The sequence below is a fragment of the Apus apus genome, chromosome 2 (assembly GCF_020740795.1).
Source record: "Apus apus isolate bApuApu2 chromosome 2, bApuApu2.pri.cur, whole genome shotgun sequence".
NCBI lineage: Eukaryota > Metazoa > Chordata > Aves > Apodiformes > Apodidae > Apus > Apus apus.
In genome coordinates this window covers 120,841,157-120,867,146 of record NC_067283.1, presented here as the reverse complement: position 1 = coordinate 120,867,146, position 25,990 = coordinate 120,841,157, and the positions used below count along the sequence as shown (strand labels likewise).

At 40.0% G+C, this 25,990-nt stretch overlaps 1 protein-coding gene across 2 annotated transcripts in view; it reads left to right on the top strand.

The window, feature by feature from the left end:
* Positions 1 to 9,459, top strand: part of ARMC1 (armadillo repeat containing 1) — a 32,746-nt gene extending 23,287 nt beyond the window's left edge. For both annotated transcript variants that reach the window (XM_051612627.1, XM_051612625.1), the window contains exons 4-7: positions 3,018 to 3,207; positions 6,470 to 6,586; positions 6,669 to 6,743; positions 7,242 to 9,459. In XM_051612627.1, coding sequence (XP_051468587.1) covers positions 3,018 to 3,207; positions 6,470 to 6,586; positions 6,669 to 6,743; positions 7,242 to 7,433 — 574 coding nt within the window. In that variant the 3' untranslated portion in view covers positions 7,434 to 9,459. The remainder of the gene's footprint in view (positions 1 to 3,017; positions 3,208 to 6,469; positions 6,587 to 6,668; positions 6,744 to 7,241) is intronic.
* The last annotated feature ends 16,531 nt before the right edge of the window (positions 9,460 to 25,990 follow it).

The following is a 25,990-nucleotide window of genomic DNA, read 5'->3' as shown; positions in this document are numbered from 1 at the left end:
GACTTCATAGTATGTACCTGCTCCTTCAGTGGTGAATAAAGTGTGGAGGAGTGGTGGAAAGATGAGCAGGAGTTTCTTTCTGCTGCTCTGGTGGCAGGAGGCTGGATTGGACAGCTATGAGCAGCGTTACCTGAAACTGCTGACATGCAGGTACAGCAGGGCCTCTATCAGTGCCCTCAGAACCCTCTTCTCTTAAGGTTGCAAATCTTTCACTTCAGGCAACAAAATCATAGCCTATGTGTTATCCTTATTTTTAAAAAAACCTTCCACTGTTCTACTATGTTTTAATTTTACATGTAGTTTTGTTGTATTTGTCTTTTTTTACCAATCTAGTGTATAAAGAAGCAGAATCAGCATTGAACATTACTTTGGTTTTACATTGAGAGGGTTTATTATACCTATTTCCAGACAGATTTATATTTTTTTCCTCAAGATCATAGAATCATCAAAGGATCATCAAATAGTTTGACTTGGAATATAACAGGTTGTCTAGTCCAAGCCCTGTGCAATGCACAGGGGCATCTTCAACTACATCAGATTGGTCAGAGACTAGTCCAACCTGACTCTGAATGTCTCCAGGAATGGGGTTTCTACCACCACTCTGGGCAGCCTGTTCCAGTGTTTCACCACACTCATAATAAAAAAATTCCTCCTTATGTGTAGCCTGATATGAAGGTTTCTATTATTTAAATAGCTGTTGTATAAATTACTATAATGAAAAAATAACTGATGCAAAACTTGTATTCACTTTTTTACCAGTACACTAAACATTGTAGAAGGCTTTGTGTGGAATTTTGTGATCTTTGTTTTAAGTGAGTTGCTGAAAGTGTAGTATTGCATTACTAGAGACTAAATCTGGTTTATACCTTTACTGGGGACTGATTTGCAATCTGATACTTGACATCTATTGTTCCTGCCTGCCTAGTGTCGTGTCCGACTTTAATGATGCTTCTTGCTACACAGTCAGTTGCTCATTTTGCAACAGATTCTCTTTATATAAGATTAAAATCTTGTGTTTGGGATTTTACTTTATTTAATGTAAGAGAGTAACTATTACCTGTAATTTAATGGTACATAGGAATATCTTTTATTGACAAAAATACATTATATTACCTGAGTTGCTTATTTAAGTGTTTGTGTGCCTATGCATAACGTTTACCTGTGATAGACTTGTTCTAGGATTATCTTAGAATGCTTGCATCAAGTAAGATCAGATTTAAATTTTAAGTTTGAAATCGCAAGGTTATTTCACTATTTTGTTGTTTCTGTTATTCTTGGGTCATTAGTTTTCCAAGAAGTACAGCAGCTGTAACGTTGGGAGCACGTTACTGTTGATTTCCTTACTTTTAGGCACTTCCATGTTTTATATTTGCTGATATTGATAACTCTAAATTATCTATCCTCTGTGTATGTTTGTCTATATATGCATATATATTATGGCTAGCATAAGTATATTTTATTTCTCTTTTACTGATACCATTTAATTTTTTTTAACTCTGGGGTGCAGCAGTACAACTTGTGTTCAAGCAAAAACTTACCAACAGCATAGTAGGATAACAATAGTGTGCTTAGTTAACTGTATTTAAACTTGCAAAAAAAAACCTCTTCCATTGTCAATCACTTGATACGGACAGGATTGTTGTAGTGGTTGTTGAAAGAATTTGCCAAAACTAACGGGTGGGTAAATTTTTTAGTACCTCAATAGGATGTGACTTTTGCATGAGCTGCTTTATTGCTACCTCAAGATATTAGCTTGCACAGCTTTATGATCTGTTTTACAGCTTTATCTAAAAAAATGTGGAAGGTTGAAGTATTTTTGAGTTCCCAGCACTTGTTTCTGTGAATTAAATAAGTTTGGTTTATTTTAAGAGAGCAAAACAGAAGCATGTATTGAAAATAGAACATATGCTGAAATGCTTTGCTATTTTAGGTGTTGATTGTTTGCTTATTGCCCTTTCTACCTTTTTTCTTGGTTTGGTTTTGTTTTGTTGTTTGTGTTTTGTTTTTTTATTTTGAATATTATCAGTCTACTGAATGATCACAAGAACTCACTCTTTGTTCTGCCCAAAACAAGGAGCAGGGAATTTTTTTTTTTTTAAAAAAAAACAGCGATAGCTGGGACCCCCATTAGTTGAAAACTCCAGAACTATTAGCACACCTTGGTTCATTGCCCTTTCTTGTCTGTATGGTAGGATGGAAAATGTGTTTAATGTATAGTTATTAAGGAAGTTAAATGGAGAAAAAAAAAAGGAAATCTAAAAGTACTTGTTAGTAACAAGCCTTTCGTTCATTATTATAAGATTAATTGCAAGTTGATGCAGTAATAATTTTGTTTCTGCACATAGCTTTAAATCACTGGTGTAATTAAAACAGGGCTGAATTCAGACAACAGATTTATATTAGTACCTTATTAAACTTAATTTTAATCAAGAATAATAAATTAACTTGTTTGGTCTGGTATCTACTTTTTTCCCCATCTTAAAAAGTTATCATATAGTTCTTACCATAAATATTAGTCTTACCAGAAATAACCTTTGGTTTCTTTAAGAAAATTTGGAATCTTGCCTTGCTGTTGATGCTCAGTAACTTTGGAGAAGAAAACACTTGGAAAGATTACAGTTCTACAGAGAAATTACTGTGTAAAAAGTGAACAACTAAACGTGTCACAAGGCAGTTGGAGATTTTTTTTTTAAAAAAAAAAGCTCAATATGAAAAAAGTAACAGCGGTGCACTGAGCATCTACTACTGTGTTTTGTCTGTAGTTGTCAAACTGGTGTGAACTGTATTTGTGTTGAGAACACACCTGTTCATAATGATACTAGAATTAAGAGATTGATATAAAAATTGGAGTACAGGAAAGGGAATTCCTATTCCTTTGCTTTGTATTGACTGTAATTGTATTGTTGTAGCATGTGGAGTATTCCAGTTGCAAGGACATAATCAGCAACTGTTTGGAGTACTACTATAAAACCATATTTACAAATCCTGATCCCCCCCCCTTTTTTTTTTCCCTTAAGAACCACTACACCAGGAGAGACTAAACTTTTAGCTTCTGAAGTCTATGATATCCTTCAGTCTTCCAACATGTCAGACGCGGACAATGTGAATGAGATGAATTATCGTCGACGGAAAGCACAGTTTTTCCTGGGCAGCACAAATAAGCGTGCCAAGACAGTGGTTTTGCATATAGATGGCCTGGATGATTCGGTAAGGAAACCTTCAGCAGCTACGTAAATAAGGCATGCTGTGTACTGAGCTGTGTTTTGCCCACAAAAATAATGTGTTCAGGCTACTTGTGTGGCATCATTGTCAGTAATTTCTGTGAATTGTATTTTGAATCACAAGAGGTGTATAAAATCTTGCATAAATTGAGCTTACTTAAAATATCTGAAGATGATGTTTTGTGGGAATTTGCTTGATGGTTTTCTAATTACTCTAAAAAAACCCACTACTTTTTTTACCTCTCCTAATTTTCTTTCCTTTTTCAAGAAAGAATGGAATAAATAAGGTACCTCCAGCAGTTCCACTCAATGATATCTTGTGTTTATATTAATGCGGTAAACAAAAAAGTTTCCTTTTAGATAGGAGAGATTTTAGATAATTTTTTCAGATTATTATTCTTAATTTAGAAATGTTGATTTTTTTTTTTCTTCAAGCTGGTTTTGCTACATCTTTTCATTGTCTGTGAGATCTTTTCTACTGTAGTGACCAGAATGGCATTTGAGTTAATGAGGTCTCACTGAGTCTTTATGTAATGTCAGAATAACTTCTACGGATTTATCTACCATACCCCTGTAGATAACACCCCAGGGCCATGTTTGCCTTTTTACGGCTGCCAAACAGCATGTAGACTGTTTAAGCATGTTATCCACAAGTGCCCTCCGGACTCTGTATCTTCAGTTTTGTACCCGTTTTAAATGATCAAACCTGATCCTTTGCTTTGTTGCTTTACATTTTGCCAAGTAAGCGTGTCCACAGGCCCAGTTTATAAACAGCATACCCGTCGTACTGTTTTCATAAGACCATAGCTAATTCCTTTAGAAATAACATGCTGCTCTAGCTCACTTTATACAAAGTAAATATTTTTTACAGTTGTCCTTCCAGCATTTGCTCTCTAGAATGGCAGTGCTTTGTCAACACCATCAGCTATTGTATTCTGAAGGTTTTTTTTAATTCAGTCCAATGGGTTGTCTCCTGCTAGGTTTGCATTGTTTTTAAGCTTGTGTTTCATTTGTTCACAGGTACCTCCAAGCACAAAATTTCATCCACTTCTACTTTGGAAGTTTATATATTCTGGCTATAGTCTGATTCTGTCTTAAGTGTTTCTTTATGTTCTTTAACAAATGAATTTCATGAGATTTCTGGAGTTTCTCTTTTAAATGCTGTGGCAAAAGTATTCTCAAAAAGTGTACTCAACTCCAGAGAGCAAAACTGTAGCCTTCTATAGTTGCTTAGAGCTCACCAGTATGCTTTGAAACTTGTTGTTGAGGAAAAGAAAAATCAGACTCTGCTGGCTGGAGATGGCTAGTGAACATAGCTCTGTATTTCATCAGATCATTGAAAAAATGTGATGCTCCAGGTGCCCACCCTGCAGGGATGTTTAATGTGATTTTAAATTTCAGGATAAGTTGGGACTAGGAGGATGATGAGGGATGTGAACAATAAAAGCAGCTTAGTTTCATTCAACGGTTTATTCCCTGCTTAAGCAAAGAGTATTAGGTGGCACATGCATGTTAAAAGGCATAAAGAAGCCCCTGTTAGGAATGATTGCAAATCCTATAAATGCTTGTGGATTTCAAAACCTCCAATAGTAGGTATTTATTATTTCAGGAAGGGAGGAGAAAGGTTGCCTTTTCAGTCTGGGGTCAGATGTTTTTATTTCAAGATCTAATTATCAAATTTGAGCATAAGCTTTTTAAAAAGTTAAAAATCAAGCAGTACATTTTAGTAGTATTTAGTAGGGTATGGTAATCAGTGTTCAGTAGTCTAGCAGGACTGCTTGCTAGACTACAAGGTGTGTGAGAAAAATAACCTAAATTTCACCTGTCCTACCCTGTGCCTATGCTTCAGGAGTACCATGCAGAAAGATGTCCAGGTGTGCATTGCTGGGCTCTGTGCGTAGTTACTGTAGTTAGGTGTTGTGAAGGACATTTGTCCCACAAGGCTGGTGCCTGCCATGCTTCCAGCTTTTTATGGAGTCCCTATGGACCTTGGTAAGTTTTGTCTTTAAGAAAGTGATTCACCAGTTATCACTGAAAGCCTCACTTTGAATTAAACTGAGGTACCTGTGACTGAACCTAGAATATCAAGAGTAAAAAGGCTATGTTTTTATTTTTTTCCACAAAATTGCTGTATACCCATGTAAGCATCAATTATTGAGGCTAGGAAGCTGAATGTGTTTCATCTTGTGTCTGAAAGTAGTTTTGACTTTTCACCTTTGCATCAAAAATTTGCTGTGTAGCCTATCCAGCAATGTTATTTTTTTAAGTCATAAACGTTAATTATTTCAATACATAAACTTACACAAATCAATTGTTTCAGTATATATATAAACTGCCAAAAAAACCCCTAAACCCCAAAGTGCTTTGGTTTGTTCTTCCAGATATTAAAAGATTTTAATGTACTTGTCATGCATAAAACTGTCCCAAGTACTGACCATTCATTATTTGTTAACTAAATAGGCTTTGAAATAGCTTATTATTTAAAACCTTGAGAAACTTGCAGTAAAAGTTAAATACATCATTATTTTGAACTGTGTAAATCTGTCAGCTTATTTCTGGTACAGTGCATCTTTTCTTATTTCCTCTTCTGTGCTAGCAGTCTCTCCAAGTTGCACCCATCTTGTGCAAATATTAAAGGGGAAAAAAGCCAAACATTTTAAGATTATGTTGAACAGATGCAACTAGTACAGGTCAATGTAATGTTACAGCACACTAGGTGATGTCACTTACTTTAAACATAGCTTTTTGTGCGTCATCAACTAAATATTTTTCCCTTTAAAATAAGACTTGAGCTTATGCTGTGCAGTGATGTCTGTGAGCTGCCACAGATGAAGCAGCAGAAAGATAGAACAGCTGCTTTGATGCATTCAGTCAGTATGGAGCCAAGGTGTCTGATAAATAGCAACTTAAACACTAACTACTCATCAATGAGCACTTCAGTCAATCAGAACTTAACCAGAGGGGACTGTTTAGCTGATCATACGGAGAAAAACATTCTTTGCTTTTCAGCATTTTTCTCTAATTATTTACAGTTGATTCCATCCTTCTTTGACTTCTAAAGTGTAAGCATTTTTTTTCTTTTGTGGCAAGGGAGTCTAATATTTGTGCACTAAAATGTAAGTTGCATTTTTTCTTTTACAACCACCTGCCCTCAGACATACAGGAATTCTTTAAGAGTTTTTAGCATTTTCACATGGTGCGTTATGCAAGTACTTTATTTTGGAGTGGTTTTTTTGTTTGTTTTTCAGTCTCGAAGGAATCTTTGTGAAGAAGCCTTGTTGAAAATTAAAGGTGTTATTAGTTTTACCTTTCAAATGGCTGTTCAAAGGTGCGTGGTCCGAATTCGCTCAGACTTAAAAGCAGAGGTAAGTGCTCCATAACCCTCCAGATCCTTACATTATTGTTTTCTTTGACACTAAGCTCTTGATTTTTCCTTTGTACTTTTAGGCATTGGCAACAGCAATAGCATCCACCAAAGTTATGAAGGCACAGCAAGTTGTGAAAAGTGAAAGTGGTGAGGAGGTAGGATATGTGTCTTTCTAAATACCAGTTGTTCTAGCTTGGCTGTCTCTTCAACACCAGCACCTCTGTGCCCATAACATGTGATGCCAGGCAAAATTTTCTAAGTGGGAGTGCTACATGTACAATACAAGGAGAATAAAGGGTGTCCTGTCAGGACAGGCATCCACAGAACAGTGTTACAGAACTTACTGTTCAGAAGGACAAATATACTGTAATTTGTTTATTCTGTTTTTTTGCCTGCAGTTGCTGAAGTGTTTAGATTTCCCAACTGCACTAAAAAGGCTGTCTTTATTTATATGATATTTTATCTTCCACGTTAAGTCAAAGCTTCCTTGTGTGTCTTCTAAGCGTAGTAGATTCCAGATACATAGTAAGTTGCATTTATATTCTTGCTATATCGGGGGTGGTAATCCTGAATGTGTATATATGGGTAACTTCCAGTCATGTTTTTTTTTTAAGCTCCAACATCTGACATAATTTAATGTTGTATTTTATCAGATGCTGGTTCCATTTCAAGATACTCCAGTGGAAGTAGAGCAGAATACAGATCTACCTGAATACTTACCAGAAGATGAAAGCCCGACTAAGGAACAGGACAAAGCAGTGTCTCGTGTTGGGTCACACCCAGAAGGTGCAGCAAGCTGGCTCAGCACAGCAGCAAACTTTCTATCAAGATCTTTCTACTGGTGACTTGTATGTGGTGTTAAAAGACTGTGTGAATGAACCAACAGGGGGGCCAGTTTTCCATAGGTGTGGTGAACTGCTAAGTGCAATTTGCAATAAATCATCACAAATTTTAGATTGAGCAAATGTATGCTGCATTTTACATTTTATTGGACATATAGCCTGATAGGACAGAGGCCTCCAATCAACTTGTTCTTTCATTTGTTTGTCATGTGGATTTTATTGCTTCACTTTTTAAAAATGGGTCCACTGTTATATATACCAAATGTTTATGCATATAGAGCTTTAAGTTTGACTTCACATGAAACACATGATAGAGAGAGTCTATTTAACTTGAGTCTCAGGGCCTCTGTGGAAGAAAAATTCTTAATGGCTCTAGTTGTGCATTGAATAAAATGCCCTTTTTACTTTTACATCCCTTTGGACTAACGTTATTTGATTTAATTTTCTAGATTTTTGACTTCAGAGAAAAATACAATCTGTGGGTTTTTTTGCTTTTTTTTTTTGCCAACCCTGCTCACAGCATGAGCATAATGTTCCCCTTTTGCTGTTAAACTAGAACCACTACAGACTTGAAATTTACAAACCTTTTATGTTTGATTTTTTTTTTCCCAGCCTGCCCTTAACCATTGGAGTGCTTGAGATTAAGAAATAAGGGATTGGTTTAACAGAAATATGTATACATACATTGTACAGAAAATAAACTAGAACATATTTGTAATGATGGGTGTGACTGACTCGTGTATATAACTAATAAATACCACTGACTGCTGTTTAGGCTAGCTAGGAGGACTGTAGCAAAACAAGCTGTGGTCTAAGGTAGCGATGACCTGTTGCAGTTTCGTCTGTAGAGAAAAGAGGGATGTAGATGTTACTTGTTTAAGAAATGGTGTTCACCGTTAGCAAATATGTGATGGTAACTGCAACTTAATGAACTTGAAGAATAATGCAGGACTGAATGCCTCTTTTGCCACAGTGCCACAAAGGTTGACCTTAACCCTTTTTATTTTTTTACCTAACAAATCTGATACGTAATTACTGCTCCCTCCTAATGTCTCTCATGAGACTCCTGTGAAGGTACATCAGCTTGGATAGGCTTAAAATCATATGCAGACAATTGGCTTTACCTTGTTCTTTACAGACAGTGTAGGTTTAAAGATGTCCTGGTAATTTCTGTGACCAGAAATTGTAATAAAAGCAAAACTTCCATAGGTAGAGAATAATACATATCTGAGCTGTAAGTAGGAACTGTGTGCCTGAGAGGATTGCAGACACAGTGCTCGGAAACTGCAGTGCCACTGCTTTGTTGTACCAGAGAAATACAGCTGAGAACTTATAAAGGCCATTATGCAATGCTTTTGTGTGATAATGTATCTGCTGTAATGTTAACTATATTTACCACTTGGAGACTCAGAAAAAAAATATTTAATGCATCAGAGTTATTCCCTGTGCTTATGCACAGGAATAAAAAAAAAAAATAATCACAGGCTGTCATAATACTACAGAAATGCTGAGGAAATGATAATGTAAAATAGTAATGCAGGTCAGAGCTTACCCACCCGAGTTGTCATTCTAGGATAAAAAAAGAAACAAAAGCTTGTTGGCAGACTAGATGTCTCATGTTTTTTAATATATCTAGTTTATTTTTTATTCAGGTTTACACGCACAGATTGAAGTACAGGCTTTTCAGGGCATGTATTGCTTTAAATATGTAATACTACTCATATTGCTGTCTAGAATGTTACAGTACCAAATGTGTTTGAAAAGTCCTCTGTCCTATAGCCATGAAGGCAGAGTTTTATTTTTCTGCATTAACATCTGTTTGCATTTGCATTACGGCACATCTATTTACTAAAAGACTACACCCTTTGGATATTAATGGTTCAATGCCAGTAGGTATTACAGTTTGTTTGTGCATTCAGTCTGTAGGTGTGCTTTTTATGACAGTATTGCAACTCTTGTAGAACAGTTCAAGGCATCTGTAAAAGTTTTTGAAATATATTGTAAAATAATAAAGGATAATATAACTAAACAAAATAAGACTGGTACCTTTTTAAATGTCTAAACAAAGGCTGGTGCCTTTTTAAATGTTTTAACATTCGTGTAAACTATTTGTGGTATTAGAAGTACATCTTTCATTTAAAAGAGGAATGCAAATGTCCAGTCATAGTGAGACCATTGCTGCATACGGCAGTGGGGCTTTTGTCTAAGTTTAGACCGTGTTTGCATTTTAACACAGTTTTTATACAAAGTAGGTAAAGTAGAAGCTACTTAAGGACATAATCTCAAATTCATTCTTAGGGAGTTTTTTGGATATTAGTTTCTTTTTAATATCACTGATGCTGTGTAGGTTGTATTTCATTAGGAAAATTGGGAAGAATCAACATTCCTGAAGAAACCTCTTATATTGGGGGGGGGAAGCACAGGCAATTAATTTTGGGCTTGTACTTTTTCAGAGGTCAGATTAAGCATAAGAAAGCACTTTGACCTAAGGAGATGACAAAAATTATTTCAAAATTGGAGGCTTCCAAAAAGCAGCTAAACTGGGAGACACAGCACTGGTACCGTGTTGCGCTAGTTGCAAAGTACTCGATTGCCAAGGAAGCTGCCACATACATCATGGTTTAAGCTCCTGAATTGTCCTAGGGTTATAGCCATGCACAGCATAATAGAGTAATCACTACCATGTTTCTTTATAATAAGAGTAGAGGCAAAATTGAGGCTCATAACTGTGCCCCTGTGAACAGCTGTCAAAGCACTGTAAGCATTCTGTATTATTGTGAAATAGAATAATACTCTAGCTTTTCCATTCCACAATCACCTATGGCTTATTCTGTACAAAAATAGCTGGTGGTGTTGAGTTTTGCCATAGGCTGTGTAAGCTGGTGGGGAGAGTACTGTGTGGGGCTAATTCAGAAGAAAATATTGAATACCTACGCAGATGCAAACTGGCAGGTGTGAAGTGCTTCTGTAACTGCCTGCAATGTAAAATAAAATGTGGGTGCTCCTTTTTGCCTGTGAACAACGTTCCAGCTGTCAACTAGCAGAATTTAAAAGTCTAACTAATAAAAATTAGCAGCAGCATTCCTTACTGTACTCATTTTGCAAGATGAACCACATAGTCTTTCCTATTTCTTCATCTGTACCTAGTTATTCTGAGTTCCTAAAATGTAAACAAACATATTTGTTAATGCTAAGGATTGAAAATAAATGAAGATAGAGTTGAGAATAACCTCTCAACCCATATGAGATTCTGATTGTAATTTTTCAGGAAAAGTTGAAAGTGCGTTGTTTGGGAAAAAGGGGTGAGTGGGGATGTCACTGGGATCTTCTTCAGTGAGGTATGGCATCTAATTAGCCTCAGGGGCTGAAACTGGCTCCTAGGATTGCTGCTCTAAGGCTCAATATAAAGCTGTTACAAAAATAAATTGTCCTATTTCTTATAGTTTGCATGGAGCCAGCAATGCTCTCTACTTGTTTAGCCTGCTTTACATGCAGGTTTTGAATAGGGTTGGAAAAGCTGATTTAAATTTGCAGTACTTTGCATGTATATTGGTTAGAACATGGAGAGCAGGGTCTAATTCTGTAAGCTGATGCATGTGCCACATCGGAATTTACATTATTTTAAAATTCTTTTGTGTTACTGTTCATTTATGTGCACGCTGTACTAGGCTAGTTAGTGACTAGAAGAGTTAGATTCCCCTATGCAATACATTAAGATCTATTAAAGCTATTAAAGTTGTCTGGAGATATGAAAACATCTCAGAGGAGATGCAGGCTCTCACCATATTTTTGAGCCAGTTGCCGTGGTAGAAGTTGTTTATTATGTTAGTATCTGATGGCTGCTGTCTGGATCAAGTTCCCAGCAGCTTGTTCTCTTCGTAGCATAAAGATGGCACAGAACTTGGTAGCTAAATAATTTCCAACAGTGTTTAATACTTGTCTGTTGCCTACAGTTCAAGTCAGTTAGCTGGCATGCTTGTGCAAGTCTGACCAGCATTTCTAAGGAGCTGAATAAAATCCCAACTGGAACCAAACTTATTAATGTAAAAAATCCCCACTCCTGTGCCAGCAGTGTATGGCAGTATGTCTGATTGGCATTAAAAGAGTCTTTTTAAGTAGAGGATATAAAAAAACTGAGTACCACCAAACCACCATATGACAAGTGAGTTAAGTATAAATACTGAGAATGGTGTACTGCTGGTTTGAAGTAATAGCTTGCTGATTCCTACCCCTTCCAGTTGAGGTCCTTCAGGGATGTGGGCATGCTAACCCACTGGTGCAGGGTATTGCCCCTCTGGATGTTTGCTGCTGAAAGGAGAGAGAGCTACCATGTGAGCCCATGGTGAGCTAGCAGGGAGCAGCTGGCACACTGTACACAGCCATCATTCCACAAAAACACTAACATGCATAACACGAGGCCTTTATATAGGTGTTTTTCTACCAGCCTCATTTTACAGACTGCACAACAGTCTGTTTACTCAAATTATTCAGGAATCCTGGTAAATGCAAATTTTTCTGAGCTGTCTCTGATTCTTAGCTCATGCTTCATTACAAAAAGAAGCTGAAGTGCCCTCCATTTTAAGAGAGGCCTTTGCACTGTCTGAACTCTTCTGGTCTGGAGTAAAAAAGTTAAACCTGCCATAAGCAACTGTCCTTACTGAGTTATGTGCAGGATTGTACCATGAGCCAGGCATGGTTGAAAATCGGCCTTCTTCTCAAAATAGTCCTTACTGATTTGTTGAAGTTCTGGGTATAGAGCTTTTGGTAACAAATGCCGTTTCTAGTTCATTTCCTAAAAATATTTTACCAACTTTGCCTATGTTATGGTATGTTTCAAAAGCTTTGCTTATTTATATCAGCAGTGCTACCTGCATAAGGTATCCAAGGCATTTGCTGACTTCTCCTAAGTTAAAGTGTCAGCCTCATGGTGGTGGTTATGCCCTTTCCAGCAATTAATATCATTAGTAGTTCTTGATCCCTTAACACTTATCTAAGAAGGTGTAATCTCCTTTACAGACTCCACATATATATATAAAATCATATAGCTGATATCAGCATCGTATTTCTTTTCAGTCACTTTTCAAGAGCATGTTTTAGTTACACTTCCCTCCTCCCCCTGGATCACAGGCTGAAAAGGACAGCAGAACTAGAGGTCCCGTTTGTTGCATGACCTGTTGGCAAGGTGCTGTCACTGGGGGAGAATCCAGGGCACGTTGGTTTGTATTAAACTCTGGAGGGCAGGTAGCCAAGCCAGAAAGGGGACTTCTTTTCTGGGGAAGGGTGGGAGGGAGGAGAGGGAAGCTGGAAGCTGGTTCCCAGAGGAACAAGCTTTCCATTTGCAAAAGGCTGGACCTTCTGGCCAGAGGAACAGCACTAATTTAACATTACATGAGACTGCGTAAAGGTGATGGTTTAATTTGCATTATTGCAAGATTAAATTTTTTCTGAATAAAAAACTTAAACTGCTATAATAGATTTTTGATTATAAATCCCTGTATTGTTAATAGAGAAGTCCCATGTTTAATGTTGACAAAGCCATTTGCATTCATTACCTTGGTATAAAACTAAAAGCTTACATGTTGTCCTTGGTTTTCATGGCTTTGCCTCCTTTGCTACAACAAATATGTGCTGTACTGTTTTAGCAAATAACCATTATTGTTTATACACTGTAATTCAGTAGGATGTAGTAAATGGCATATTTTAAGGCCTCTATTTCTTTGCATATAAAATACCTGTAAAGCTTACTGAAGGTGAAGAGTGGCTACTACTTAGCTCTCAATTGTTGGCTGCATTACTGAAACAATGAAGATATATCACCCACTATAATAGTGAAATAGCAGCCATTTAACATAGTTGAGCATTAACTGTCATTTAGGCTGCTGAAGCAATCTTATTATAGTCAATGTAGCCGGTTTTGTTTCTCCGTATGTGTAGATGTTCTGGTGTATAAAATACATTGCTATTTGTAACAGTAAATTACATGTGCTCCAAGGCTACTCTTGCTGTTTAAATTCAGTTATAACTGGACCCTTCAATAGAATAAGCAAAGATAAATAATGACTGGTTTTGAAATCTTTCTCCCTGCAGTAGTTTGAACGATGGAAATGCTCTGTGCCATCCTGCAAAATTTTGTTCTAAGAAAAAAAATATTAAAATGCTTTTGTACACAAGTCTTTTCTATGAAAACAGCTCCTTAAAACATAACTTTGCAGTGCTTATTATCAGAGAGGTGCACGTTACCATTTGAAAGCTAGGAACCTGTAAATGAAAGCTGGCGACGGTTAGTACTTCGCCTGGAACTCCTGAAAAGTCATGACCTCTTTAATATGTTTGCAGTTTATATTAGTGTGTCTGGCTGGGTAAGTTGAGAATGTCATATTGTGCTGTTTTCCTTTTTTTTCACCCTTCCATGTACTTATAACATATATCACCCTCAGTCTAATGAACCCAGGTGCAGGTATGACTAGTGCTATACCTAAATAGGTACAATTCAATCAAGGGTTATAAATTATGAAAAGGAAATGGTAGTTATTAGGGGAAACCACCTAAAAATGGCTTTAGAACTTTAAAAAATTGAAACATCTAAATTTTTTTTAAAAAGCTTTATTGAAACACTGTTCATAATGTCACAATACAATATATAAGGAAGCATGATGCTGACCTCACTGTAGAGTGGATTGACATCTGGTAAACTACAGTAAGAGCTAGACCCAGCTATTTCTTGTGAAGATCCTTAATGTGTAGAAATTCCCTGAATTATTTAAATTAATTAGAAGAGGAAGAAGAAAAAAAAAAAATAATGCCACGAAATGAAGTGAAAGCTCAAATGTAGCCCAGCCCTCCCTGGTCCTTTTCTGCCCCTTGTCCTGACACTGTCACCACCAGACTCCAGCAGAGTCTGTAAACTGGGAGATGTGGGGAGGAGTGGACCCACTGCTCATGCCAGACTAGCATCAAGTGAGAAAAGGGGGGGCCCTCAGGTGTCATTCCCATTAGGTCTACAGAGCTTTAATATTCCAGTCATGATAGCTCATAAAGACCCAAATCCTGAAAATGTGTGTTTCTTGTGCACGATTGATGTCCTCTATTTCTGGCTAAAGAGTGCTATGGCTGTCTTGGTGTTAGGCTTGTTGGATAGTCAACCACCATGGCAGGAGGAGAGTGGTGGTCCTTAAACAAATTCTCCATTTGGAGAGCTGTAATGATACTCGTCTGGCCTCCACCTATATGCTGTGTGCCTGTGGCCAAAAAAACTTCGTGCTTAGTGAACATTTTGTTTCCTTGAGGCTGGGAACACCCAAAGCCAATTGCCCCACTGTATCCGGAGCCCTGAGCCAGCTCTCTGAATGCAGGGGCCTGTGAGAGGCTTCCTCAGGAAGAAACCTCCTTGCTGAGCCAAGTGCAGCACCACCAAAAGCTGTAGCTAAAGCACTTCTGGGGCTTACGGGAGCTGCTGAGTGATGATTTTGGGATCACCTAAATGGGCAATAACGGGTACCCAGCAAACTTTCAATATGTACTACTGGTGACTACAGCTCATCTCCAGTTCCCACCTACTCCTAGACTGAAATGGCAGCTGGCATCAGCTACTCAACCAATCCAATTTACTTTCAATCACACCATTACTACAACCTCCCTCCTCCATCTGTGTAAACATATGTCTTTGTTAAACACCACCATTTGTACAGGATAAAAATTGTCAATGCTGACAAAAATGCCCCCACATAATGCTGTTGTGATTGCAGTGTTGTCTTTGAGCTGATTTTAAAGAAGTCTGTGAGCTGATCAGCATCTTCTATTGCTATTAGTAGGAAACTTTCTTCAACAGAAATAAATATTACAAAAAGGGTTTTATTTTGTCAGTGGGTCACATGGTCTCCCTTTCCTAAGACGCAACTCTTACAAGCCATATATTAATTATTAATAGCGGTTTGCAGTGTCACAGTAACACCCCAAAGCAATTGCTGTTTCATGAATAGTCTTTTCTAATAGTTGTGTGTTACCTTGGCAGGATCATACTTCCCTCACTCCTACCTTTCTGGATCTGGCCATGTAAAGAGTTACAACTCTGAATAAACCATTCGGTTATTAGTGATTGCTCCTTGTACCAACTTTTCTTCAGAAATGACTATTACTGGCCTGTGTACAAAAGTTTTCCCTCTTCGTTCTCCTGTAGTAGAGTGCCAGGACTACCCTACAACATAACTGAATCCCAGCATAACCTGTGGCCTCCACTCTCTGAACCTGAGCATTATAAAAGAGTATAAAGTAGACGAAGGTAGCTGTTTCTACAGAGGAAGTGCCAAGTTGCTGTGTGAGACATCAGAATGAAAAAGCTAAGAACCAAATCTCTCCCCTGCCAAAGGCAGAGCTCCTCAGTAAACTGGACACCCACCAAAATTGTGCAGTGTTTCTTCTGGGCCATCCTGTAAAACACCAACTTGATCAGCACTAAGGCATTAAGGCAGGTTTTTGTTTCTGGACCTGAGCTGCTCACTGTTTGGGACCTTAACTCCAGACACTTAACAGTACCCTTTGTAGAGCCAAATAAATTCAATACTGTTATGCCTAGACTTACCATCTTGCTCCAACATTGATCAGTGCAGCATGTGAGATCAGTAAGCAAGTAAGTAGGCATTTTCTTTTGGTCAAACCTGCTTCCTTGACTGCACACTTTGCTCCTTTCTTTTGTTCTTATTACAGTACTTGTCATGTTGTTGTCATCATTGTACTCTTCCATCCATTCAGTCCTGGTAATACTAAATATGAAATTGTAGTTAACAATTAAGTCCCACCATGAATTGGACTTAGATTCCCTGAGGATTTAAAAGTAGTAATTTTGTTTCTAGCTTATTTTATCCAGCCATTTGGGTATGCTAGAGTACAGCTCCTAGCTTTTTTCCCCACCCTCTCTGCAGCTGTGTGGATTAAGGTTATTTGTTTTTTTAATGAAAACTGAGACTTCACAGAACTGCATTCCTTAGAAATCAGGCTTTGCGAAAGCAAGCATCAGGTAAAAACAAAGCAAGACAACAAAACCCGTTAACAAGATTAAAACAGCTTTCCACTGTATCTTGCTCTGCTTATTTACCCACTTCCTCATTAGCCCCTGTTTTATTCTGGTGATCTTTCTGCTGTGTCATGCTAACTTTTTTCCTGTTTTCCTGGCTCCATGGTTTTGTAAAGCATTCAGGGTCTTCTGTATTTTTTTCCCCTTGCTCTGCATCTCAATTTTCAACCAGGTAAAGCAGGGTATCAGGCAGAGAGTTTCTCTCTGCTCTTTGGGGATTCAATCAAGTCAAGTGCTTGCATTGGGTCAGAGGTACTTGACAGAGCAGCACAGATGTAAAGGCCTGGATGTGGAGGGGTTTGGCAGAAAATCTTATCCCACACATCTTATGAAATGGCAAGCAGTTATTTCTGAGATGTGAAGATTATAAAGAGAAGCTGTATCACCTCTTCTCCTGGATGATTCGTCTGTAAACTAAAATTTGGGATGTCGGGAAACTCCTTTATTCTGTATTTCAAAGTATTGGCATCACCCCCTGCTAGGGATCTGGGTGGCTGCTTAGTGCAACCCACCAGAGCTGATAGAAAGGACTCCTGCCATTTATTAATACCAATGCAGATATTTTTAGTGGTTGCTGATGTGGTGTTATTCCCCAAGCTTCTACTTACTTAGTGGTTATGACTGTGGAGGCACTTCTTAATGGGCTAATCCTGCAGTTCTGATCAAAAGGGGAGAGTCCCACCCTGATTGTGTGGTGGAGAAAGAGTGGTTTCCTCCTCTGCCGGGGCTCTGAACCTGCAGTGTTGCCCAGACTCGAGGCTCAATCTCAATTACACCATGTTCTTCCACCACCTGCGTGAAGGAGCAAAGGGACAGTGGGATCAGCTCATTTCCCACAAAACCAGGGGCTTGCAGCAACACCATCCCGATAAGCTTTCACTAGAAGCTCCTGATTCAGAGTTTGGAGTCTTAGTGTGTCTTTTTGCCCTTTTTTAAAAAGGACTTATAATTTTCTGCCCAGCCACACAAGTCTCTTATGGTTTTGGAAGAACCTTCACTTTTACTAAACCTCAGGTCTTTGCCCTTCTCTCAGTCACCACAGCCTGCGCTCATTTCTACTACTATTTATTTGGTACTCTATGAAACATAGAAATGGTTGTTTTGGCTGGAAAAGACCTTGAAAATTATCAAGTCCGACTGGTGACCTAGCACTGCCAAGTCCACCACGTCCCAAAGCACAACGTCTACACATCTTTTAAATACCTCCAGGGGTAGTAACTCAACCACTTCCCTGGGCAGCCTGTTCCACTGCCTGACAACCCTTTCAGGGAAGATTTTTTCCTAATATCCAACCTAAGCCTCTCCTCATACAACTTGAGGCCACCTCCTCCAGTCTTACCACTTGTTACTCGGGAGTTGAGACCAACACCCACCCCACTGCAGCCTCCTTTCAGGGAACTGTGGAGAGCGATGACGTCTTGCCTCAGCCTCCTTGTCTCCACAGCGAACAACCCCAGCTCCCTCAGCTGTTTCTCACAAGATTTGTGTTCTCCAGACCCTACACCAGCTTTGTTGCTCTTCTCTGGACACACGCCAGCACCTCCGTGTCCTTCCTGTGGCGAGGAAGCCGAAACTCAACACGTTATTCGAGGTGCTGCCTCACCACCGCCGAGGACAGGGGGACAGTCACCCCCCTGCTCCTGCTGGCCACACTGCTCCAGATCCGGAGGGGGGCCGGGCACAAGGCAGGGGGCACAGCTGCAAGGTGGTGAAACAAAAATTCGGAGCTTCCAAACCCCCTTGCTTTCTAACACTCCTCACCGCAGTGGGAGGCTAGGTGCGGCTGGGTAAGGATTCCGAGATCAAGACCCAGTAACAACAAACAAGCTGTTATTGAGCAGGCATTCTTTATTGCAGTGCTGGGAAGCACTGGGGAATTCTCCACCATGAGTGCTCCAACGAGTCAGTGAAACACCCCGACTAATATACACCGAAAACATGCATATTCAGTTCCATGTCAAGGAGTTCCCAGAATTCTTCTAAGTAGTAATTTTATTTCCTAGAATTGGCTATCTTTGTAATTATGCATGCTCGAGGGTCTCCTGTGGGGTCTTTGTCCTGTCTCTGTCCCGGTCCTGTCTCCAGTCTCCCGCTGCTCCAGCTGGTAGGTTGCCCAGGTGGGTCAGAATCCACATCAGTGTGTCTGTAGGCGCCCCAGAGTCTTAGAAGACCTGATGTTATCACAACCTACAGGATGCTTGGCATAGTTGACTGATAGCACCTTGTTTTAAAAGCTAACCCTCAGTATAGCAAATTCATTATTTTAGTAAACTTTTATTAGGCTACATTTCTATTGAATTCACCAACGAATACCCCATGATGTATCAGCGGTCATTGCTAACCGCGGCGCCGCCCGGGGCCCGGGCAGGCAGCGGGCTGTGCGGCGGGCCGGGCGCGCTAGATGGCAGCATGGACGTGCCGTTGGGAGCGCGTCCCGCCGGGAATGCCGCCGCCGGAACCCCAGCCGCCTTCCCCGCCGCCAGCTGGGAAGTGCCTCCCCAGCTTTCGCCCCCACCCCGCCCCCAATGTTTTATTTTTTTATTTTTTATTTTTATTTTTTAAAGCGTTTTTTTCTCTCTTCTGCCGAATTCTGAGTGGTTGTGAGAGGCGGAGTGTTACACTTTTCTTTGTTCTCACACGGAGCTCACTGTTAGGTTTAACTTTTACTCTTTATAGAAAAACTTCCAATGGAGGTGGGGTTTTTTTGTTGTGGGTTTTGTGTTTGGGTTTTTGTGTGTGTGTGTGTGTCTTTGTTTGTTTACAATGAATTTACTCACAACTGCATACACAGCGCTACAGACGAGGACCCATGAAGTGGAATTCACAGACTCATAGAATGGTTTGGGTTGGAAGGGACCTTAAAGATCATCTAGCTCCAACCCCCCTGCCAGGAGCGGGAACTCCTCCCACTAGACCAGGTTGCTCAAAGCCCCGTCCAACCTGCCCTTGAACACTTCCAGGAAAGGGGCATCCACGGCTTCTCTGGGCAACCTGTTCCAGTGTCTCACCACTCTCACAGTAAAGAGTTTTGTTCTAATATCCAATCTAAATCTACCCTTGTCCAACTTAAAACAGATCCCCCTTGTCCTATTGCTATGTGCCCTTGTAGAAAGCCCCTCCCCAGCTTTCCTGTAGCCCCTTCAGGTACTGGAAGGCTGCTCTGAGGTCTCCCTGGAGCCTTGTCCTCTCCAGGCTGAACAACCTCAACTCTCTCAGCCTATCTTCATAGGAGAGGTGCTCCAGCCCCGTGCCACCTGCTTAAGTGACAGAAGTCCTGATCTGATCTACCCGACAGCAGTGCAAGCACTGGCTTCCTTAATCCTAGCTATTTTCTGAATGCAGAGGATCCTGGAGTAACTGAAATCAGCATTTAGCCCAGGCTCTTTGTAAATAAATGTCCCCTTCTAGGTCATGCTTTGGTTACTGAGCAAGGGTCATTCCTTTTGTTCCAACCCCCAGAGTAGTGTTTGTGCATAGGCACCAGGTATTGCTCAGGAGATGGCAGGTTTAGCTTCTACAAGCAGTCACTGAGGCTGGTGCTCAGCTCCCAGTCCTGCACAGCAAACTGCTGAGTCTTCTGCAACAGGTCTTCAGAGGATGTCCCTGGCTTCCCCTTGCCACCAGTTGCCTTTAGAATACAGGAACATGAGCAATGCCCCTCTTCTTCACTTTCTCTGCTGTTTCTTGTGGCAATGCATATTGGAAGAGCATGCATTAGTGAGGAATTAGTGAGAGGCACAAAATAAATGTGTCCTGAAAAGTGGTCAAGGTTTAGTCTGCATGTGTTTACTCATGTTTCGGACCATGTTGTGTCTCATCCAGCACTGGCAGCAGGAAGCGCAGCCTGACTCCTTCCCCTTCCCAGGGAGAGCTGATTTCCTTAGCACAGTGGCACTGGCACTATGTGGGGCTGGTCTGTGGGTGACTGGGGCAAAGAAGAGGTCCAGGTAAAGGTCTGCACCCTCTAACTATGCTGATATAAATAAAGTTAGCTCCCAGGTTAATGTAACCAACATTTGAGGTCCAAGTTGCTCCTTCAGAAAGTGCTGCTCTTCCACGCTGCTCCAAAAAATAGAGGAATTGTGAAATTAGAGAAAACTAACACTGCTGCTATTGAGGCCATCAGCGTGGAAGAGGTTCAAAAAGATGTTTTAATTTAGAACCCAGAAGAGATGCTCTCACAATGCCCTGTATGCAATTTATTCCAAAGGACAGCAAGTGAAAACAAATATTCTTTCCTCTTGTAAGGAAACCATTTCAAATGGTTGGCTGAAAGATCAGTTGATTTGGTGGATGTGGATGAATTTGCATGTAGAAGAGAAATGCCATGGGTATTAATTCAAAGAGAACTTCTTGATACCTGAACTTTCCAGAATAGTCAATGATCTGCTTATAGACTTTCCCCTGCTCCCCCAGTGCATTGGTCAACAACAACATCCTGTGCAATACATATAAAATAAAAATTTCATAGAACTCCTATGGCAGTAAATGCATTAATACTCAAGCAGTAGGTAGTACACAGGACACATGATCATGGTTAGTGTCATTTCCCTCATGAGACTCTTGCAACACAAGTCATCTTGGTGTGTGGGCAGAGCTGCTGACCAAGAAGATGGACCTACAGTAATTTTAGGAATGCCTTTCTCTTATGATCCTCTCTGGCCTCATGTCAGACTTGCTGACCCAGGTTGCAAGTGCAACTGGATATGCTGGTGTGAGGTCTGCTGATGCTTGTAATGGGATTACATACCCTTCTCAGGTCTCTAGACACTTCCCTGGAAAGGGTCTACACGTATTACTAGTATGGACTGCACAAAACTAGGAGTCCCCTTGCTGAAATAAAAAATGGTAGAATAATGCCATGTAAAAGTGGATGACGATACCAATATTCCATAGAGAGAGAAGGAATAAATGGAAGTCGTGGGTGTTACTGACTATGCTACCAAATATTTTGATACCAATTAAAGTGTAGTGCCACTAGAGATGTTTTCATCACAATATGAGACAGAAGTACAAATACTGACTCAGAGAATGACAGTGGGGATATGAGCTTGTGCCACAACAGATGTATAACAGCAGAGAGGCATGTATAGCAGAGTGATTCAGAAAAAACAGGCACAGGATTGCGTGTTATAAAGATGACAGAAGTTAAGTTTTCTCCTGTGGGGACAGAAAAGATCTCCCGGCAGTCAGGCAGAACAGAGAATTCAGTCTCAGCCTTTAGAAATGTCTCAAGTGGCAAGCACTCACAGTAAGTCTAGATGGCTATGATCCAATGACTTAGGTTGATATTCATGCTGCAATACTTTGTTTTTGGTTTTGTTTGTTTTTTAATTTTTTCCATTAGAAGTCAAACATAGTCATGATGTGAAAATCTCCAAGATGCTTTACACAAAGAAATGTGCTCTTGATCAAAATGAGGTTTGTGATCTGCAGCTCAAGACTTGGAAAGTCTCCTCTGAGCTCTGTCCATCCTATGTGGACATAATGAAAAGCAAATTGAAGAGGTCTGAATTCAATTTGGTTTCAAATGGACAGGTTTCTAGGCTACACTAGTAGAAGAAAAAGTATGTTCACATCAGCCTCTATGTTGTCCTCTTCGTAGTATACATCTAACAGTAGTTCAGTGCACAAAGACTGCTAGTTCTTCATTGATGCATATTGCTGTCTTACTGGTGAGATGAAAAAGCAACAGGGGTAGCTGAAAACAGGAATAAACTGAACACAGACATTCAGTGAATCCAGAAGCAAAATGAGCATTTTTTTCATTAATATTTTAGCAAAACTGGATCCTTTCCCAAATAAAACAATGCTACAAAATATCACAGATTCAACATCTGCTGGATCTTCATTAGTGTAAGTGTTATGGTTTGATTTCATGAAATTTTATCAGCAACACTTAAAGCTGAAATGAAGAGAGGGCTTTTTCTACAAATATCAACACTTTTGCGCAAAAGAAACTTGGCCCTGTTTGCTGATCGTCTCTGCAGCACTACTTTAGCATGAATTTGTACTGCTGCTTCTGTCTCCAGGTAGAAAAGTTCGTTGTTGTGAGCAGTAATTTTTGGGTGGTGATCCCAAGGCTCTGTTCCTCGCTGTACTTTGGTGACTTGGGGAAGTCGTCAAACCTTTCATGCTTCAGCTCCCCCCTGGGCAAATGGAAGCATTGCTGTATTTTCCTCCTGGATGTGGAGGTTACTGACACTGTTCAAGACTGGATGCAGCTGCAGTGGGAATTGGATGGCTCAGTGGATCCTCTGCCATGGGAACTGATGTACACACCCCAAACAGGGAAATGTTAGTTGGAAGACAAAGCCCCTTGCAGCGATGTGCCCAGTAAAACAGCACACAATAAAATGCACATATACTCTTACAGCTGTGCAGAATCTGTATAGATTCCTCAGACTATTGTCTGAGAACTTGTTAAAGGTTAATCTAGGTTGTAGGTTTCTCCTCAAATCCCATGTAATTGGATCAGACTAGGCTTAATCTTTCCAATTGACCCTAGACATGATTAGAGACACTAGAGACTCCTAGAGACTAGACTCTTCAAGAAACTATGACACTAGAGACTTCTTCTATAGGAAACATCCCTAAATACTCACTTAGTGTCTAACAGGGACAAGCAAGTGGTGCTCTCTCTACTGGTGCAAGCGATGCTCTCTCTGCCAATTCCACTGGTGTGAATGTGGACCCTTCATGTTGCAAGCAGAGGAAATGGAGATGGTAAGATAGCTATTCAGGTCATTCAGACATGTAACAGCCTCTCCCTCCTTTTTTATCACGGGTATCTTCCTAGCACCAGAAGTTCCACAAATTGAGTTTTTAAGGAAGTTCTGTGACTTGAAGTAAAACAGACAGGCTGAGCTCTGGAGAGGTCAAACCAAAGATGCCATGTGAGGGCAGTGAGACAGCAGGACACTTCACTGGGCTGCTGAAGGTGGCAAGGTCAGTGCAGCAGGGTCCCCCAAAATATGCCCAAAAATGTCAGAATGAAGTGGTATATCTGTCAGATTCCAGCGTTAGTAAGTTCAGAAAGGTTTGGTTCACTTAATACACAGACAGCTGTAACTTCGAGGAAAGGGGGTCATTAGTTGCAGGCAGCTCTCTAGACAATCTAGCACAATCAACTCTTTTGCTGTGGTTTCCTCTTAGAATATCCCATGAGCTTCATGAGTGCTACCTGTGGAGTATCAAAGTAAATGCATGGGAAAGAACATCAAACATTACTGAAACTAGGGACAGAAGTTCGACCTTATTGAGCTGTGTAGCAGTGGTATATAAAGAACAGTCAGAAAGGAAAAAAAAGATGTTGCTTTAATGTATTTCTACTCTGTGCATCACAATTCACTTGCAAATCCGAAATCATTAAGGCACACTAACACCTTAAAATAACATGGAATCAAAAGAAATTTTAACTGACTTTGGCACCTCGGAGACCAGAAGATGGCTGCAATGGAGGGTGGAGTGGCACGATACAAATGTTATTCCTTTTGCCTATGTTGTGCCTGGGTAAAATAGATTCTCAGAATACTAGGGTTTCATTAACCACTTACTGATTAGCTATCTGACTGATGCTTCTCATTCAGCTGGGAGGCAATTAGTTTTTCACTGCCTGGCTTGAAACACTGAGGAAGTGACCTTACTTTTTTTTATCAACATACCACCAGGGGCCTGAAGACCCCTTTTCTCAATTCTTTCTCTTCTCAGAGTCGTGACAAATGCTGCTGTGCTGACTTTGCACAGTCAGACGTCTCAGGAGCAGAGCTCATGGGCTCACACAGGGACAGGATTCTAAGAAACACTTGCTACAGAAAGCAACGCTGGGCTGTCAGTAGGTGGTGTGGCAGCATGAAGTTGAGAAAGGCATAGCACACACGAGTGAAGCCCTTTAGGAAAAGTACAGAAGAACAAAAGCCACCCTGCCTATGAGACTGTAGGTCTCATAGGTACCCCTTGCAAAAGCAGCAGTAGAATTAACGTCTCGGTTGACAAGGTAGCTCGTGGAAGTACGTTATGTGTGTGTGCACATGTGGTTTCTAGTGCTGTAAACCAGACCTGATCTGCATGTTAAAGACTCCCATGCAGCACTCTCGAATCTCGTAGGCAGGCCGCTAATAGGTAGAGCATTGGACCACTTGGTTGAAGAGTCCTGTGCATGTGTCATAATCACATAAGTTAAATTCAGCTTGCTGCTCGTAGAGCTGTCAGCCCGAATGCTCTTGAAATTAAGCTTTCACAGTTTCCCATCTGGGTCCTGTATGAAGGCAAAAATGTTTCCCATCTCTGCTACCATGTATTAAGAGATAAAAATTGAAGTTGCCAAACCTACATCTTCGTACCAATTATGGTTGGGAGTTTTCTTCAAAAAAACTTCCATATAATAAAATTTCTGGTAATATTGGATGTGTTTGGTTTAGTTTAAAGTTATATGTGACTAGAATTGCTTGCTTGTCTTCATAAACATAGTTAAAAGTCTTGATCTCTTTACCCATTTCTTGTTCAGGCAAGAATCCTGCTCTCCTCAGTGGTCTGAAAGGCTCTAGTATCTTCAGTACTTAACCCTCCAGAATTAGGATACATTTGTCACTCTGAGGTTTAATTCAGGTTAGCTTGGCCCACAGGGAAGATTTGGAGCAACCTAAGGAAAATTGTAACATGCCTTTTTTTGAGTTTATTGCAGGAATAGCCTGTATCTGGTAAAATAATACCATTTTGCATTTTTTAAAGAGAGTAGATGATTGGTATGAGGTTTGTTCGAGTTGTAGATGTTCTCCTGGTTTTATTTTCCATTTCCGTCTGCAGTTGACAGTGTTTAGAAGGTCCCTTTCTTCTGTATTTTTGCAATAATGAACAGATCTGTATTTGACCTGTTTGCACGACCAGATCCAATGGAATGAGATTGCAGCCATCCAAAAATTTATCCTTAAAGTATGCACAAGCAGGAGGTGGCTGAAATGGAGCATGGGATAGTACCATGCAATTGCTACTCCTTTTGCTAATTTGTGCCTGGATGGAAGACATTCTCAGAATATTAGTGTTTCATTAATATGACTACAAAAAGTTGCTTGATAGGAGGTGAACATAGTCACTGGAGAACACTGATGTAATATATTTCTGTTTCTACATAAATAATACAGACTTAGCTCAGAGGGGTGAGATGCTTTGTATGTGCCTTTCTTCACTGCAAGCTGTCTTAGTCCCTCCATGCAGATCTTACCAGCTGGATATACCCTAGCCTTGGTATAGATAGATGGGAGCCAGCTAACAGGTGGTTAAAGCCACTTTGAATTCCTGATTTGGGTTGTCTTATGGATGTGATGTTTTTTCTTATGTAGAAGAAGTCACTTTTCTGGATGCCAGGACACACCACTGACACCTCTCTCTTTCTCTGACAGTGGTCCCATGTCTGCTGTGTGGCATCAGTGCCCTTCCAGTGGCTGGTATCCTTCTGCTTCAACTAAGTGTCTAAAGATACGAAAAGCATGGT